General features: G+C 45.0%; 1 protein-coding gene across 1 annotated transcript in view; it reads right to left on the minus strand.

The window, feature by feature from the left end:
• The window catches only part of EXOSC9 (exosome component 9), a 372,997-nt gene that overhangs the window by 69,406 nt on the left and 286,759 nt on the right, over positions 1-16,832 (minus strand). The window contains exon 9 of the mRNA XM_086962216.1: positions 11,149-11,295. Within this exon, the coding sequence (XP_086818342.1) occupies positions 11,149-11,295 (147 nt within the window). The remainder of the gene's footprint in view (positions 1-11,148; positions 11,296-16,832) is intronic.

The following is a 16,832-nucleotide window of genomic DNA, read 5'->3' on the forward strand; positions in this document are numbered from 1 at the left end:
TAAGGCAGGTGAGACCTTTGAGATGAAAGAGAAGATTTCACTGGAGGATCTACTTCATGAAATTAAAGCTGGGTTCGCTGAATCAAAACGTAACCAGCAGGAGATAAAAGCAGCGTTTGATGCCTTGGACAAGAGAGTAGATCTTCTCTCTGAGAGGACAGATACTCTTGAAAGCACAGTAAATGAACTAAAATTCAAATTAGATTCTGCCAATGAAAAGATTTATTACTTAAGGCGAGATGGGAACGCAACAAAAGAGCGAGTGGGATCTTTGGAGAACTACTGAAGGAGAAACAACATTAGAATTCTAAAAGTTCCAGAGGGAAAAGAGGGGAGTGAAATGAAAAAATTTGTAGCTTCCCTGCTTAAAGAGTCTTTAAATCTGGAGGAATCCGTTGAAGAGCTAGAAAAAGATATCCAGCGAGCTCACAGAGATCCTTTCCGCTTAAAACAGGGGAGGTCTAAACCTAGAAAAATTCTAGTTAATTTTCTGACCTATTCGGTAAAAGAGAAGATTTTGAATTTAGCTCTAAAGTCCACTGCTTTAAAAGCTCCAGACCTCTCCTACGTTGTTAGATCTGACTTATCTAAATCTACTCTTGATGGACAATGGGAGTTAGGCCAGAAAATGGAGAAGTTTAGGTCTCTGGGAGCAACTGTCCAAATGAGGTTCCCCGCTTTTTTGAGGGTTATGTATAATAACAAAATGCATAACATCCACTCTCCATTGGAGGCAGACGAGCTTTTGACATCTATTAATGATCATCAACAGGGTAACATCTAACGATAGTTCTTAGGTTAAAACAGACATGGCACACTGAGTCACTGGATTAAAATATGACAAGAAAAGAGGTGAAGGATACAGGGGATATAAGGACGGAGAATAGGGGAAGGGAAAAAAAAAAAAAAAAGGGAAAAATAAGGAAAAGGGAAGAAAAATAATATGCATATAAAAAAGGGTATTTTCATCGAGGGTGTTTATAAAGGTAAAAGATACATGTATATTTGAAGTTAAAATATATATATATAAATAGGGAAAACGTATCAGAACAATAATCCCGTTATGTGGGAAGGTGTGCGACAAACACCTAAACTTAAATATTTCTAGTAGTCTAGTATTTCTAGTATTTTTACTTTATATAATTATGACGGATTTCCCCTAGAAAGAATTAAGGCATGCCGGGCTATATTCAATCATGTAACTGACCTGGGCATATGGAACTCCACAGAGAGGCAAATCTGGTAGCAATAGCCAGATTAATTAAGGGGGGGGTTTCCAGGGTGGGGTGGGAGGGGGAAGGGGTAAAACCACAAAATATCCTCACTGTTCAGGCACAGTTTCAAACACACTATTTCCATCAACTATACTTTTATTCATATTCCACTCAATTCTCACGGGGAGACGCAATTCTTTATTGAGCTGGAGTAGGGGGAGGGGTCCGGACACTGGCTGATGGGACTAAAATTTCTGTCCTAGAATGTCAATGGCCTGCGTGTTAAAGTAGGAGATATAGAATATTGCAATATCGGAGGGACTCTCCGGCGCAGGTCATAGTCATCCAGGGAACACATCTTCTCCAACACGAAGTGAAGGAAATGTTGAATAAAATCAGATGGGTAGACTGTTATATTTGCACTAACCATAATGCGAATATTCGAGGTATATTAATCATCTTCGAAAAAGCAAATTAAAGCCCAGATTCTTGCATATGAGGAGGACTTAATTGGGAGATGGCTATACGCTAAAGTCAGTCTAGAAAATAGTACATACAATTTGGTTGGTTATTACGGTCCCAATCAGGATGACCCCTCATATTTGATCAAAATCCAGAACCAGTTATTATCAACACAAGGTCCGATAATTTGGATGGGAGATTTTAACCTGGTACTTAACCCAAATCTGGATAAATACCCTAATTCAAGGGCTTTAACTTTCAAAAAATCCAGGCAGGTATTGGGGGATGTTATGTCGACACTCGGATTGGCAGATCCATGGAGGGAGAGAGCGGGTAAGGTACTTGGTGTATCATACCACAACTACAAATATAATCATAAATCAAGGATTGATTACGCCCTTTTTAGTTATTCATTAAGAGACTACCTTAAGGACATAACGTATTTGCCTTTACACTTATCGGACCATTCCGCTATATTCTTTTGTTTGCAATCGGTCCAGCAACCCTCTCAGGCCTTGTGGTCATTTGACCGTACTATTCTTTTAGAAGAAGAAGAAAAAGACCTTCTCATCCATGAAACAAAACTTTTCATGGACACATATTAATTCCACCCAGGTAAACACAGTATGGGAGGCCTATAAAGCTTATTTAAGAGGCTATATAACTAATAGGGCCTCTTATCGAGGGAAAATCTACAGAGCTAAGATCAACAGTATTGAAAGGGACATTGCATTATTGGATCAACATATTGGCTCCGGAATTGGAACTAATATGGAACAAGAACAGCGTAAGGGATTAAAAGAGAAGCTAGAAAACATTCTTCAGGAAAGGGTCGCCCTAAAATGGGAAGCAAGTAAACTCTCTAATTTTGAATATGGTGAGTCCGCAGGTAAGGTCCTCGCTTGGAAAATTAAATCGGACCAGGCAAAAAAACATAAAACATATTATGGTAGATGGCGAGGCAAGTGAAAGATCATCTGTTAAAGATATTGGGGAAGCATTTTTGGAGTTTTTTCAAAAAATATACAAGGAAGAAATCTTGGAGGACCCCATCTCAAATTTGAGATGGTTGGAGAAGATTACCCTTCCCACTTTCAGCTCTGAACAAAGAGATCGTCTTGATAGGCCCATTTCAGAGGAAGAAGTGAGGGAAAGCATCAAAAAGGTGAAGAGGGGCAAGGCAACTGGCCCGGATGGCCTTCCCGGCGAATTATTACGGGTCGTAGCTCCGGAAATAGTTTCGGTGCTGACAAGACTTTTTAATGAAATCCTAATAAATGGTGTGGTTCCTCCCAAATCTTGGGGAGAGGCAATTATTGTCTTGATTCCGAAACCCGGGAAAGACCCAGCTAAATGTGGCTCATATAGGCCAATTTCACTTCTAAACAGCGACTATAAGATCTTTGCGGCAGTGCTGGCAAACAGACTTGGACGTGAGGTTGGGTCAATTATCCACACTGACCAAAAGAGTTTTATAAAGGGTAGACAACTCTCGGACCTTACATATGATTTGATCGGGGCAGTGGATATTGCTTCTACGTTTTCCCTTCCTTTGGCCATTATGACCCTCGACGCTACCAAAGCGTTCGACCGAGTAAATTGGGCGTATTTAGCCGAAACTATGAAGAAATTCGCATTTGGGCCAAATTTTCGAAGATCAATTGGACTCCTATATCAAAACCCCAGTGCAAGTATCATGGTGAATGGTGTGTGCACACAGCCCTTCCTGATCACTAGGGGGACAAGACAGGGGTGTCCCCTGTCCCCCTTACTATTTAATATATACATTGAGCCACTTGCACAATCTTTTAGAGACGACTCAAGAATTTCTTCATTTAAATTCGGTGGGTGGGAAAGGAAAGTCGGGCTATATGCCGACGATATTGTAATATACACCAGCGATCCAGCAAATGCTTTCCCCATAGTGGTTGAAAAAGCCAAAGAATTTGGAGGTATTTCTGGCTACGACATTAACGCCGATAAGACCGAGCTGATGACATGGAATATTGCCAATCCGGGTGTGGGGGTGACGCCTTCAACTCACTCAATACGTTATCTTGGAGTCAAAATTACACAAGATATTGATGCATTGGCAAAATCAAACCTAGACCTGGTCGCCAAAGAAGGTAGGGCCCTTTTAAGATCATGGGTAGGTCTTAGACTATCAATTTATGGGAGGGTCAACCTTGTAAAGATGTCCATCCTTCCGAAATTGACCTTTATCTTTAATACAATTCCCATCGCATTTGACTCTAAACAACTTCTTAAGTGCCAACAAGAAATAAACTCTTTCATATGGGGTTATAAAGCCACGAGGTTGGCTTGGAAAAAATTGAGGAGGAGGAGGGTAAAAGGTGGACTGGCCCTCCCAGATCTACAGTATTATTCCTGGGCGTTTCAGCTTTCCCATTCAAGAATGCTTCTGAAGACACCAGACCTCACCTCAAATGGGAAGCTATTTAAGGCTATGTTGGTAGGGGCAAACCTCCCATTGGATGGGTTTCTTTTCAAGTTCGGAGAACAAAAGTTTTTCAAGAAGGTGAGGTTGAAGACTCCATTAACGCACTTGAAGACATGGGTACAAATTAAGCGTATAGTGGGGTTGGCGTATTATTCTAATCATGCACCAATTTGGGACTCTCCCGGGCTTCCACCATGCATGCAGGATTCTCTGGCTACCCCCCTAATAACAGCTGGGCTTTCTAGATGGGGTGATCTACTTGGTGGAGGTATCCTGATACCGTGGGAAGCCCTTAGGGAAAAAGTAGGGTTGACATTGTCAAGATTTAAATACTTACAAATTGGCAGTTGGGCCAGAGAATTAATCAGGAAAGTCCCTAACATCGGGCGAATTAGCCCTCTAGAACAACAGCTAATCGAAAAACAGATGGGAGGCAAAGAGGTGGCTTGTTGGTATTGGTCTATACATGAGGAGATAGATGGGGATTTTCACCTGCCAAAACAGCTATGGGGGAGAGAAATTGCGGCAACAGAAGAGGACAGTTGGACAGAATCTTTTACCCTTTTATATAAATTGGTAAAACCCGCTTGGCTTAGACGAAACCATCTGTTCACCCTGCATCGGGCATATCTCACTCCCTTACGTCTATCCAAATTTCAAGAGGGGAAATGTTGTAACAAATGCCAACTGCCCTCAGCATCTGACATTCATATATTCTGGGATTGCCCCATTTAGCTACTTTCTGGACAGAGATTAAAGTTACTTTGGACTCAATTATCAAAACCGACATCTCCTTATCTTTACCACTTGTCATTCTTGGTGTAGACCAGAACATAACTGGGACAGCACGATCTTTTCTGTTTTACGCTATTCTGCTGGCAAGACGGCAGATTTGCATGCATTGGGTGGACACCACCCCTCCCATCCACTCAGCATGGTTAAACTCATTATATGAAACCTCAAAGGTAGATCTGAGAAGATAATGTAGAGCCCAGAATCTCACATTTTGGAAACTTTTGACAGAGTGGAAGTGAGGTGAAGGAAGGGGCAGAATAGGTGCAGCAGGTAAGCCAAAGAGAGGATTAATAGTCGGATGTTGTGGTACAGCTTTTTTAAATAAGTCCATCATCTGCTGTAACGTTGATTAAAAAAAGACATAGGCACATCCCGCTCCCTGTACGGTCTAGATGGTCTCCCCCAACGCAAGAACGAGAGGTTTGTTGAACATAATCCTGTTGATTTATGCTAGGTCTTTTATTTCTTCAAAGTCTGGGACATATCTTACATCTAATTGCACTGGTCTATTAGCAGTTTGCGAAGCATATTCACAAGCATCCTCTTCATGTTGATTGTAAAATTTGAGCTGGCAGTAAAGTTGACACCTTCAATGGGAACAGACAGGCTCCATCAAAGTAGTTTAAAACTGCTCACCATAGACAGTGAGTTCACAATGGTATCGATCACATTGTCGCCGGGTTAATAGGCGATGGAGGCGCAGGAGAAATGTAAGTTGTCACCGTCAATGGCCTCTCTGTCGACTATCTCATTGTCGACGGAGCGGTCAGCGTATATGATATGTTTGTCAATGATGGTGTTGAAGACAAGGCTTCTCTGGCTGACGACAGGCTTTTTGAAGATTTTTCTCTTTTCTACTGGTTGATCCTTTTTGGGGTCTTTAGAGGAGTACTTTTCATGTTTAGCATTAGAGGAGGTGGCTGAAAGCTCTGTATCGAACACATCAAGTTCAGGAAACTGTATAAGTCTCCTTTTTCTGCGCTGCCTTCGTGGAAGTGCTTGGAGGGGCACTTTTCACACAATATTCCCTTGAAGAATGGGCCTCTCCCTTAGGAGGAAAATTCTCTTTAGCCAAAACAAATAATGGCAACTTCCTTTTGTCTGTCCTTTAGAGACGTAGTTGGACATATGTCACATTTTGATGTTTTATAATTAGGATAAAGGCAATAAATACACCAAGTATGAGGGTCATCCATGTAAATATTCTTGTGTTCCCAAGATTAACAAAGTTTGAAGAGTTTTCTTCTCTTTATCAGCCATGGTGACATTTGTCAGGTAAAAAGATCTCCCTGGCCTAGAAAAGACAATATCCTCCTAAAAACAACTCACAGTATTTCAGTGGTGAAGATACAGCTGGTTCAAATCCAGGGCAGATCAAACTTAGAAACAATTTCACGTTCACTGAATGTGTAGAGCAGAGCTCTGCAGGTGACTCCCTCACACACAACGTGAGGTAGAAACCGGAGCTTTGGTGAATGGCATCTAGGGGGAAGTAGGAGACCTTAAGCTTCCACCTCATTGACTGAAGTTTTGGAGCTTTCAAATGAGATGAATGTGCTACTAAATGAATAATGTTGTTTCAGGTCTATGGCCATTTTACCAATGCACACTGCTATTTTAATGTAACGGGGATTCCCAGCCTGACGAAGGGGAATGATCAAAGAATGCGAATATATAAAAGATCCAATGTTAAAGAACATCTGGTTTATGGGCCTGAACACTGCGGACGGTGAACTACTCTAATGGTGGAGTTAGCACAGTATAAAAAAAGCAGACCAACAAAAGTTCTCTACCACTCAATGTCGCATTGGGATCCTTTACAAAGTAATTAACTTAGTTGAATAACTTGAAGCAAATTCTATCCCATCAGCTGAGTAGTCGAGCTCGAGTGCAACGCTGTGCTGTCAGCCACCTAGTAGACAACCTGCAGTCATGCATAGGAAAAGACAGATGAATGATGCAGATAACAAATTGGCTGATGTACTCACATTGCACATTCTTCCTAAGTCTGACTTCACAATAGTACAATGCTCCATATAAGGGTCCTGAATGATTGCCGCGTCCCTACGGATGCACACAGAGCTTGACTTGACCCCCCTCCGTGGAAAGTGGGAGCATGATATGGGACGACCGCTGGCGGACAAAGAATGGGAAAGGATGCTCAAAAGCCCGGTGCGCAATCCCAGAAACATGCGCTTTCGCCAGATTCAAGTATATATAGTCCACAGGGCCTACCTCACCCCTGCCTCAATAAATAAATATTTCAACGGTGCGGAAGCGTCTTGCCCCCGATGTGACGAGCTGGATGCGGAAATCCTTCACATCTTGTGGCACTGTCCAGGACTTGGCACTTATTGGAGGGGTGTCGGTGCCCGGCTCGCGCAATGCACTGGCCGCACAATCCCTTGTAATTGGCCTGAATTCCTCCTGCACCACTTTAAACGGTCGCCTGCCACCAAGGCGTCGTTCCGATTTCTAGACCTGGGAATGGTCACAGCGGTGAGGCTCCTCACAAAACGATGGAAGGCGAGAGACCCGGCCAGCGTGCAGGCGTGGACCTTGTCTCTCATGTCGTGGGCCCGAGCGGAGTGGACCGCCATTAGGATAGAGGAAACAGTGGGGCTCCGCAGAGAGCCCATGGCGGAATGCTGGGAGGGCATTCTCAACGCGCTGCAGGCGACAGGGACTGGCGCAGCTGAGGGGGCGGAGGGGGGGACACGGAGGGCGGAATGGATAGCAGGCGGGAGGGGCGCGCGCCGAACAACAATAACAACAACAGCAGCAACAACAACAACACCAACAACAATAACGACACTGGCGCATAAGCTGGGGCCCACCACCGGAATGTTGGGAGGGTGCAATAGGAATGGGGTTGCATGCACGTGACAAGGGGGAAGCGGGGGGCCGGTAAGACAGAATAAGGGGACAAACAAACATTTTTTAAAAGGCTGTGGGGGAGGCGGGCCTCGGGGAGGGAAATGAGGGAACGTTTTATATTGAAACCTGATGATAATGCTGTATCTTGTTGTTACTGTTTTCATGCTAATGTTATGGTTGCAACTGAGTTACATGTATATGATTGTCTGTCCAAGTGGAAAAGGGACGCAAAGACTCTCACAAGCTGTGGACATGTATGAATGTCCGGGACTCAGTCGCCTGACACATAGGTGAAATTGCGTTAGCACTTTAATAGCACAATACATTGTCGGAGCGCTGATAACAGAACATTGGTGATAATGTATCTTGATATACATGGTGCACGCACTGAGATGTTGAGAATGAAATAGAAATGCTAATAAAAAGAGTTGACAAAAAAAAAATAAGGGTCCTGAATGAACTGAGCTTTGTTTGCCCTACGTTGGCAGAGTATGCCCAGAAGTTGGTCCCTTGCTCCCTTTGCCACTGGATTCAAGCTAGCCTGGCTGATGAGCTGTTAGCCTGAAATCGGTCTCAGGATGCTTGTTTCCGGTCCAGGGAACACGTGGCTGGGCAGTTCGGGCTACACTGGTCCCATGAGGCACAGGGACAAGACTGATTTGCATATAGCTGTGTCTGAACTGGGGTGGGGAAGTGAGCTAAAGAACGATGATGGATTCAACCCAGATCTGTGACTGGGGGTAAGTGTCTGAAAAGTTTCAGCGCTCCGTCCATCATCATCTTGTGTCTGCTCCTGAATGAACCGCACATAATCACTTGTGTGTACTCAAGAGTACACAACTGAATGACAGTTTTGAGGAAAGCATAGCGGAACATACAACTGAGAATTCAGTAGCTAATGCAAGTCCTACCTCCACTTTACAAATGCATAAAACTGTACAGGGAGAAGATAATGATTTGTGATAATTTTACTGATGCTAGCCAGACTTGGCAAACCAATGGATTGGTAGCTTTTGCTATATTTAAATTTGTCTCTATGCCCATGTTTGAGGGCAAACCTTTTCCTTCAGATAGCCCACTGTCAGACTGAGCTGAGGGGTCCCTGGTATCTATCTATCTACCTATCTATCTACCTATCTATCTATCTATCTAGTTTTTTTTTAACTTTGATCTTGTCCCAAATGTGACTTCTTCAACACCAAACTTCCAAGTTCAAGGACTTGGGGCTTTATAGGGGTCAAAGCTTTGAGGAGGAACTGGGAAGGCCAACAACGGTGGTACATTAATTCTCCTGAAAAAAACGCCAGGACCTCATTGGACTCACTGGACAGTGTGAGAAAACACATAGAAGTAATCTTTTGCTAGATGTTTATGTTCGTGCTAGCTGAGCGACGTCGCAGAGGAACAATGGCAGAGGCCAATGACTGGGTCAGAAACAGGAGGCTCAGCACCATAGTCAGTGTTAGGAGGGCAGCCAATGCAGTGTATGCTGCCAGGAGAATGAAAACATACGCCACAGGAACGGGTTCCAGAGAATCCAGAATGCATGGGCGTAATGCAACTGGAATAGGGCCTCTAGTGGTCTGGAATTCGATGTTCAAGATGTCCCAAAACACTGGAAAATATGATTTTTTATTATATATTTTTTTTAATCAACCTCATGGAAGAGTCACCAGGAGGTAACAAGCTGACAAAACTACTACCTGGACATTGCATCGCTGGGGCACTCTAATATTCCAGTCTCATATTCTGGGTGGACCAAATCTGTTCATTTCAACCTAGAATTAAACTGCTACCAAACCAAATACATGTCCAAAATAGGGATTTTTTTTACCCATTCTCTACCATGTCTTGTATTGTAATTGAATTTATATCGCGCATACTACCCCTGATGGGGCACCAAAGCTTCTATTTGGTGAGTAGCACGCTACTCCAGAACCCACAAAGTATTAGTGGTGAATTAGTATAGTGAAAATATGAAAGTAATTTGAGTAGTGGATATGTTAGTCAGTTATTTGGATTGAGAAGGATAGTGGAGGGGTAAAAAGGTTTGCATTTATATAGCGCTTGCTTCCCCTGATGAGGTGTTGAAGTACTTTTTCTGCGAGTAGCAGGCTACTCTGGAACCTTAATAGAATCAACAATACAAAGGAGGTGAAATATGTCTTCAGTGCACACTGCTGTTCCTAGACCAAATATAAACATGCTCCTAACAAATGTACCACATTTTAAATGTACGCAAGTGAAGCAAATGAAGACAAAGACCTGTGAATTCAGACATAGGAACTAACAAAAAGACAAATATCCCAACTCCAGTCCTTTCAGAATTTAATACACCACAGAATGTGTTATTTAAAATGGAGTATAGTACTTTAAATGGCTTTTATTTCACTGCCTCAGCAAGATACGTCCTGATCATAGGGTAAGAAAAATATCTTTGGGGCCCACGTCATTGGCCCCCGGAAATGGGTCCTCTTCCTCAGCCAGATTAATCCGCTCGCAACCTGGGTGTAATGATCGATGATCAACTTTCCATGAAGCAGCAAGCCATCAAAACTGCTTCCATCTGCTTTACCATCTTGAGGTGGCTCCGGAAGATATTATGGATGCTGCTGGGACCTACTCAAAGAACTGTAATCCAAGCATTGATAATGTCAAGATTGGACTATGGCAACATCCTTTATCTAGGAGCCAACAAGGAGGTAATTCACAGATTACAGGTTGTACAGAACTCTGCGGCTAGGATGCTCTGTCATGTTCCTAAAACATTTCAGGCACCCTTTAGGACCTCCACTGGCTGAGAATTGAGAACTGGACTAAATTTAATGCTTTGTGCTATATGCATAAAATTAAACTAGGTACAGTTCCCCATTATTTACGTTCCCTGGTCCAGACTGATCACCCAACGCCTGCTCAGATCTTCTTCCCAGGCCAAATCCTCAGATTTGCTCGCCTGGGGGGCCACTCTTTCTCTTATCTGGCACCCATGTTGTGGAACACTCTCCCTATCCCTCTTCGGCATGAAACCAGTCAAATAAGCTTCCGCAAAAACCTTAAGACCAGTAACTTCGTTCTTTCGGTTTCTCTGGTCCTTGGCGCCCGGAAACCTCCGGGTAGCTGTGCGCCCTACAAATTTAATTATAATAATAATAATAATAATAATAATATGTGTGCTCTATAGAGCTACTGCACTAGGCGACTCAGATTTATAGTGACTCTTTCGCCAAACCCTTTTTTGATCAGTATGGCAGATGAGTTGATAAAAGCAGCAGACTACGACATGGATTACACCACACCCAAAAAATACACTGCACAGCTACAATATGGACTAAAGGATACATTTCTGTAGGAGGCTCAGCCTGGGACATGATTTCTTCAGCTTTCTCCTCCACGTCAGATGTATCAACCGGGGGCATTTCCATTTTCAAAGCAGTAATACGCTGGTCTGGTATAGATTCAACAAAACCAAACTTCCCACCTTCTTTTCTGTTTTTGAGAAAAAGGATACAAATTATAATTTTTTGTTACAGTTTTACAGCATTAAAACAACAGTGAAAAGAAACCTTTGGCAACAAATAACATTACCCTTTACAATGTATGGACCACCATGGCTTGTATAGGCTGCACAGCCACTACTCCTGTACGTCCACAATGGCCGCCTCAGTCCCTTCCCGTCAACCAATATTAAATCCCTGCAAACTGATGCCCAATACACTAAGTCATCAGCCGAAAGTTCATCCGTGCAGACTCTTTACATTCTTATTTCCTCTGCTACTGCCCACTCCATCAAATTCCACCCCCATTGCATGGTATCTGGACCGGACACCAGCATCCACTGAATAGCTATGCACTGTTTCACCACCACTAACCCCAACAATGCAAACCAGTACTGTATCTGCTTCCCTTTGGGCAACATAAGGGTGCCCAACAAACAGTGGTGGGGAGGGGGGGAGGGGTCGAACAATGTTCTGCCCAGTAACCCCACAGAAGGTCTCCATGACATCCGTCCAGTAGCCTTACAGCCAACCACAAGTCCATGTCATGTGCCAAAACAGTGCAAGGTCGAGACCGCACCTCTCACAATTGGAATGCCTGGTCGGATCGATCATGGTCAGTCTCTGAGGCTTTTACTAGGTTTGGTGCAGACAGTGTTAGTGGGTTAGCTAGAAGCAGGCATTACTGGAAACTGTCCTAAACTGCTCACAGATGCACCCCCACTCTGTGTCCGTACATGGAGTATCGAGAGCCCTATCCCACTGCCTGCGGGACAGTAGACCAGGTTTCTGTCTCTTAGCTTTTAATACCCTGTACAATCTGGGAACCCCATGCACAGCTATGCCAGACTCTAGCAGTATCGTCAACATCCCAGAAACTGGAGCAGTGGCAGGAAATCAAGCATCACCTTGGTCAATCGTGCGTACTGGAAGAATTGCCCCGGCCTCACCGCAAACTGATCCCGGCCCTCTGTAAAAGTCAGCAGTCGCTCTCCTGGGAACATGTCCCTCAGTGTTGTGCGCCATCCCGTGTGCTAGTGAATCATTGTCATATCCCTTGCTATCTTAAAATGGCAGTAACCATTAAAGTTATATTGCTCTGGAAAAAGGGCAGCAGTGGAGCACTCTTTGTTGCCCCTTACTCCATACTTTAGCCGTAAGTCTTATCAAATGGGGAAGGCCCGAGGGCGCAACCCCCCATCAACAATATCTTCTAAAGCGCATGGGTACCATAGCAGCCAGCCAATAACAGTTTTCCCAGTCGCTACCTTGATTACACCAGCTAATGGCATGCTGCAGATGTGCCGCATAATACAATTCTAAATCAGGGAGTCGCAAGCCCCCTCAATGTCCAGCTTCAAGTTTGGCAGTGCAACCCTGCTGTGTTTGCCAGCCCAACCTAACCAGCATGGAATCTGGTTCCTGAAATGTGGACTCGGGGATCTCGCAGTTCGTGTTTAGAAGATGATACAAACATAGCGACAACAAAACCATCTTTGCCAGAGCCATGACCTATTTCCTGCGTATTTTATCCGCCTCCACATACATAATTCATAAAAGGAGCGGTCATTATAAAAGACATGGTAGCCTAACCACCCTTGCCTTCTACAGAAGCAAAATGATTATATATCAGAAGATCTTTGGGTGTTGGCAGCAGACCCCGTACCTCACCTTATTCAGATGAAAGTTCTACAACTCAGGTGCTGTCACGATCTCTTCCCTGGAAAGATCCTTCTCAAAGTGTGTTGTTACCTATCCGTGCATAGCTATATAACGAAAGTCTGTATTCCAAACAACAGCTGCATTTGCGGGTTTTGTCTAGGTGCTATGGCCTGACCAGAACAATACATCAAGGGGCATTGCTGTTTGACCTGGTCTATGGTGTTCAAACTAAATCCCAGGAAATAACAGAACGCGAAAACAACAGCAGGTTCTGTGTGAAAGTACAAGCAAAATAAGTTTGTATAGTAATGTGAGCAAAGCAGAGGGCAGTCTGAAACGTGCTCATGCTAACATAGGGAAAACGATAATGGGCCTGCATGGGACATATGACATGGGAGTACAGGCGGTGCCAGTGTTTCCATGATCCAGCGTTGGATGTAGCACTCCAGTGCAGACCCCCCCTCCGCTTTCGCCAGGATTCACACAAAGCAAAGATTATTTCTATGGGACCTTTCCCCCGCATCCTACAGCAAGTTGTCAATTTCATGCATGAATTCAGCAACAGATTTAACTGTGCTCTGCAGTGCTCCGCAGGTCCGCCACCTCCGCCTGTAGCTCAGCCACTTTGTTCAGTTGTTAGTGTCCTCTCTTTCACTTTACGGAGAGATTGACTTCGATAGTCACAGTGTCTATTTTGGTTTCCAGCAAGTGTCACAAATGCTTGGCTGCCTCTAGTATCCCAGCCTCATTGATACCAGATGCCTGTGAGGAGCAGCAAGAGCTCCCCATAGCAGGTGGATCATCAGCGAAGATACGTAGAGCAGCTGAAATAATGCAGTTTCCGAGGTGCAGCAAGGTTGTGGTGCAAGGTACTGTGTAGTACTCGAGGATCACTTACGAGGCCAAATTCGGTGTAGAGAATTCACTCGCAGTCAGAGTGATGCATAGATTTCGAAAAGCTGTGAGGCGAAGTCCATCAGTCGTCTAGGCTGCTGCCAGCGAGGTATACAAGGGACTGTGCTGAGGATGTGTCACAATGGGCTGCAATGAGGGGCTTTACGACAGGTCCAATCCACGCAACAGCGGTGATGCGTTGGTTCTGCTCTGGGTTGCGTTGTGCAGCAGAGGAAATGCATCCATTCCACAGAAGCTGGCAGAGCACCTTAGGCCCACTTACAACAGTCCAGCACTGGGGTGGCACCACTTGGCAGGGTAGACTCAGAGATGGTAGAGTCTAGCTGCTGGGTTTAAGGTTACTGTCGGTGTACCTATCCATCTTGGTCTGCCTTGTGGCACCCGAGGTCCTGTCACCACCCATCTTGAGCAACCACTCTAACACAGTTGCAGTCCAGCAGGGATATTCCAGACAATGAGCCTTCCCTATGCCAGCATGCACACTCAAGGCAGTTAGATTGGACAGCTTTTCCCTTCGCCTCCTCTAGTGCTCGGGCTACCAGTTATCGCCGCTCCCAAATTCTGGCTCTGACCAGGCCTCTCTGCTAGCAGTATGTCCAAACAGGGGGTAGAGGAGCCCAGAGCTCCCCACCATCCTCTTAGCTCTTTACTAGGCCAGTACAGGTCTCGAGCTCTTCCACTTATAGTGCCCTTGGCCAGCAGCTATGTTCCCTCACAGACCTGTAATAGCACCTCCAGAAAATGTGCCAACAGAGCGCTACGAATGCCAAGGGCTCCTCACTCTCCCGTACACAGAATCTGGGGGGCCCTCTACCTTTGAAGCCACCTCCAGACACCATTGCAGCACCCCGAGCGAGTCCACCGTTATCTAGGAGCCCCACAAATCTCCCAGCACGTTTAGCAGGGTGGAGCCTTCACAGGATCCTTGCGGCCTGGCCGCCACAAACTTCTTTCCCCCATGGCCTTCCCAGGTGGGGGCAGGCACATCACCAGGCTCACTTCCGGGGCCCCACCATACCAGCACACTCAGGTGCCCTCATTTCACGAGCCGGTGGCACTTTCTCCTTCGTCAACCTGAGCGGTCCAGCTTCCTCTCATTCGGAAGCTGCCGGATCTAAATACGAGGACAGGCCCATTCCATAGGCTCCTCGGCCTCAACACGGCTGTTTTGGCATCAAGCACAGCGCTTGTCTGCGTGTACGCTCTATCTGGCCTCAGTTGCGATATCATAAAATGTCCTCGCAGGCACCCCGTTTCACTTGCGGCCTCCTGCTCCTCAGGAGGCCTTGCACCAGAAGGGGTAGATCTCAGCCCCACCACACTATCCCTCAATAGTTCTCCTTGCATTACAGGCTCATTACGATAGATCTATGCATCTGCAACTAGTGCTTGCAAGCCCCTCAGATTATAAATGATTAGGGGGAAAACATGGGCCCTCCTGGGGAAATAACCACAACATATCATGAAGTCAAATAGGGGTGTGTGCTGGTACTCTTGCTTTTCGACACTAGTATGATGCTTATCCCCTCTTTATTTTAGGCTGATGACACAGTGATTTTAACACATGCTCCAAATGGGATACAACACAGTTAGGCTATCCTGTTTTAGGTTTAAACGTATAATGACTGATAAAACCCCACCGAAAGGAAAATAGCCCGCACTGGTGTAAGGAATATACTACTTACCAGTATGCATCTGTTCTTGGCATGTAGGGCTGCTGACATTTATATCTGTGCATAGATCGCCGCCTAGTGTTGGGTCCGGATGATTGCACATTGTTGTCCTGGAAGAGTCTTCGAAGTATCACAAGATAGGTGGCTCCTCCCCTGGACTACAGTGCGCATGGGCATCCTCTCCAGCCTCAGATTGTTTTTCGCCATTGTGGCAGAGATGGAGTATGATACAGTAAGTGATGACCATGCCTGAGAATAATTCAGAGTGCTACAGCTGCGACAGGCACCGGGGAGGAGGGCGGGCGATATAAATGTCAGCAGCCCTACATGCCAAGAACAGATGCATACTGGTAAATAGCATATTCCATTCGAGGCATGTGGGCTGCTGAATTTATATCGGTGCATAAAATAAATAGCAGTATCCTCCTTAGCGGCGGTTGCCCGTGCCAACTGCAGCAGTTTGAAAAAGAGTTCTGAGAACAGCCTGACCTACAGCAGCTTGCTGTTTGGAGTGTACATCCACGCAGTAGTGTTTGGTGAATGTGTGTATGGTGGTCCATGTGGCTGCTCTACATACATCCTCTAGAGGAATGTTACCTAGGAAAGCCATGGATGCCCCTAACTTGCGTGTGGAATGCGCTCTTGGGGGAACTGTTAATGTGCGTTTAGCCTTTTGATAACAGATCTGCATGCACTTAACAATCCATCTGGCTATACCTGATTTGGAAATTGGGCTGCCTTTGTGCTGTGGAGAGAAGGCAACAAACAGTTGCTTAGTTTTCCTGAAATCTTTAGTCCTGTCTATGTAACACAGGAGAACTCTCTTAACATCCAGTGTGTGCAGTGCTCTGTCTGCCACAATCAGGATTTGGGAAGAATACTGGCAGTTCAATTGTTTGGTTAATGTGGAACTGTGACACTACCTTAGGCATAAATTTAGGGTTGGTACACAGCACTACCCTATTAGCATGAATTTGAATAAAAGGCTCCTGAATAGTTAGGGCTTGCAGCTCACCAACTCTTCTTAGCGATGTGATCGCTACTAGAAAAGCCACTTTCCATGTCAGAAATTGTATTTCACAAGAGTGAAGAGGTTCAAAGGGTGGACCCATTAGTCTGGTGAGAACTATGTTTGGATTCCAGACAGGCGAAGGTGGGTGTCTTGGAGGAATTACCCTTTTGAGTCCCCCCATAAAAGCTTTAATGGCAGGCACTTTGAAAAGGGAAAGGTGCTGTCTGTTCTGAAGATAAGCTGCCATTGCAGCTAAATGTATCCTGA

The sequence above is a fragment of the Lissotriton vulgaris genome, chromosome 3_1 (assembly GCF_964263255.1).
Source record: "Lissotriton vulgaris chromosome 3_1, aLisVul1.2, whole genome shotgun sequence".
Classification (NCBI taxonomy): domain Eukaryota; kingdom Metazoa; phylum Chordata; class Amphibia; order Caudata; family Salamandridae; genus Lissotriton; species Lissotriton vulgaris.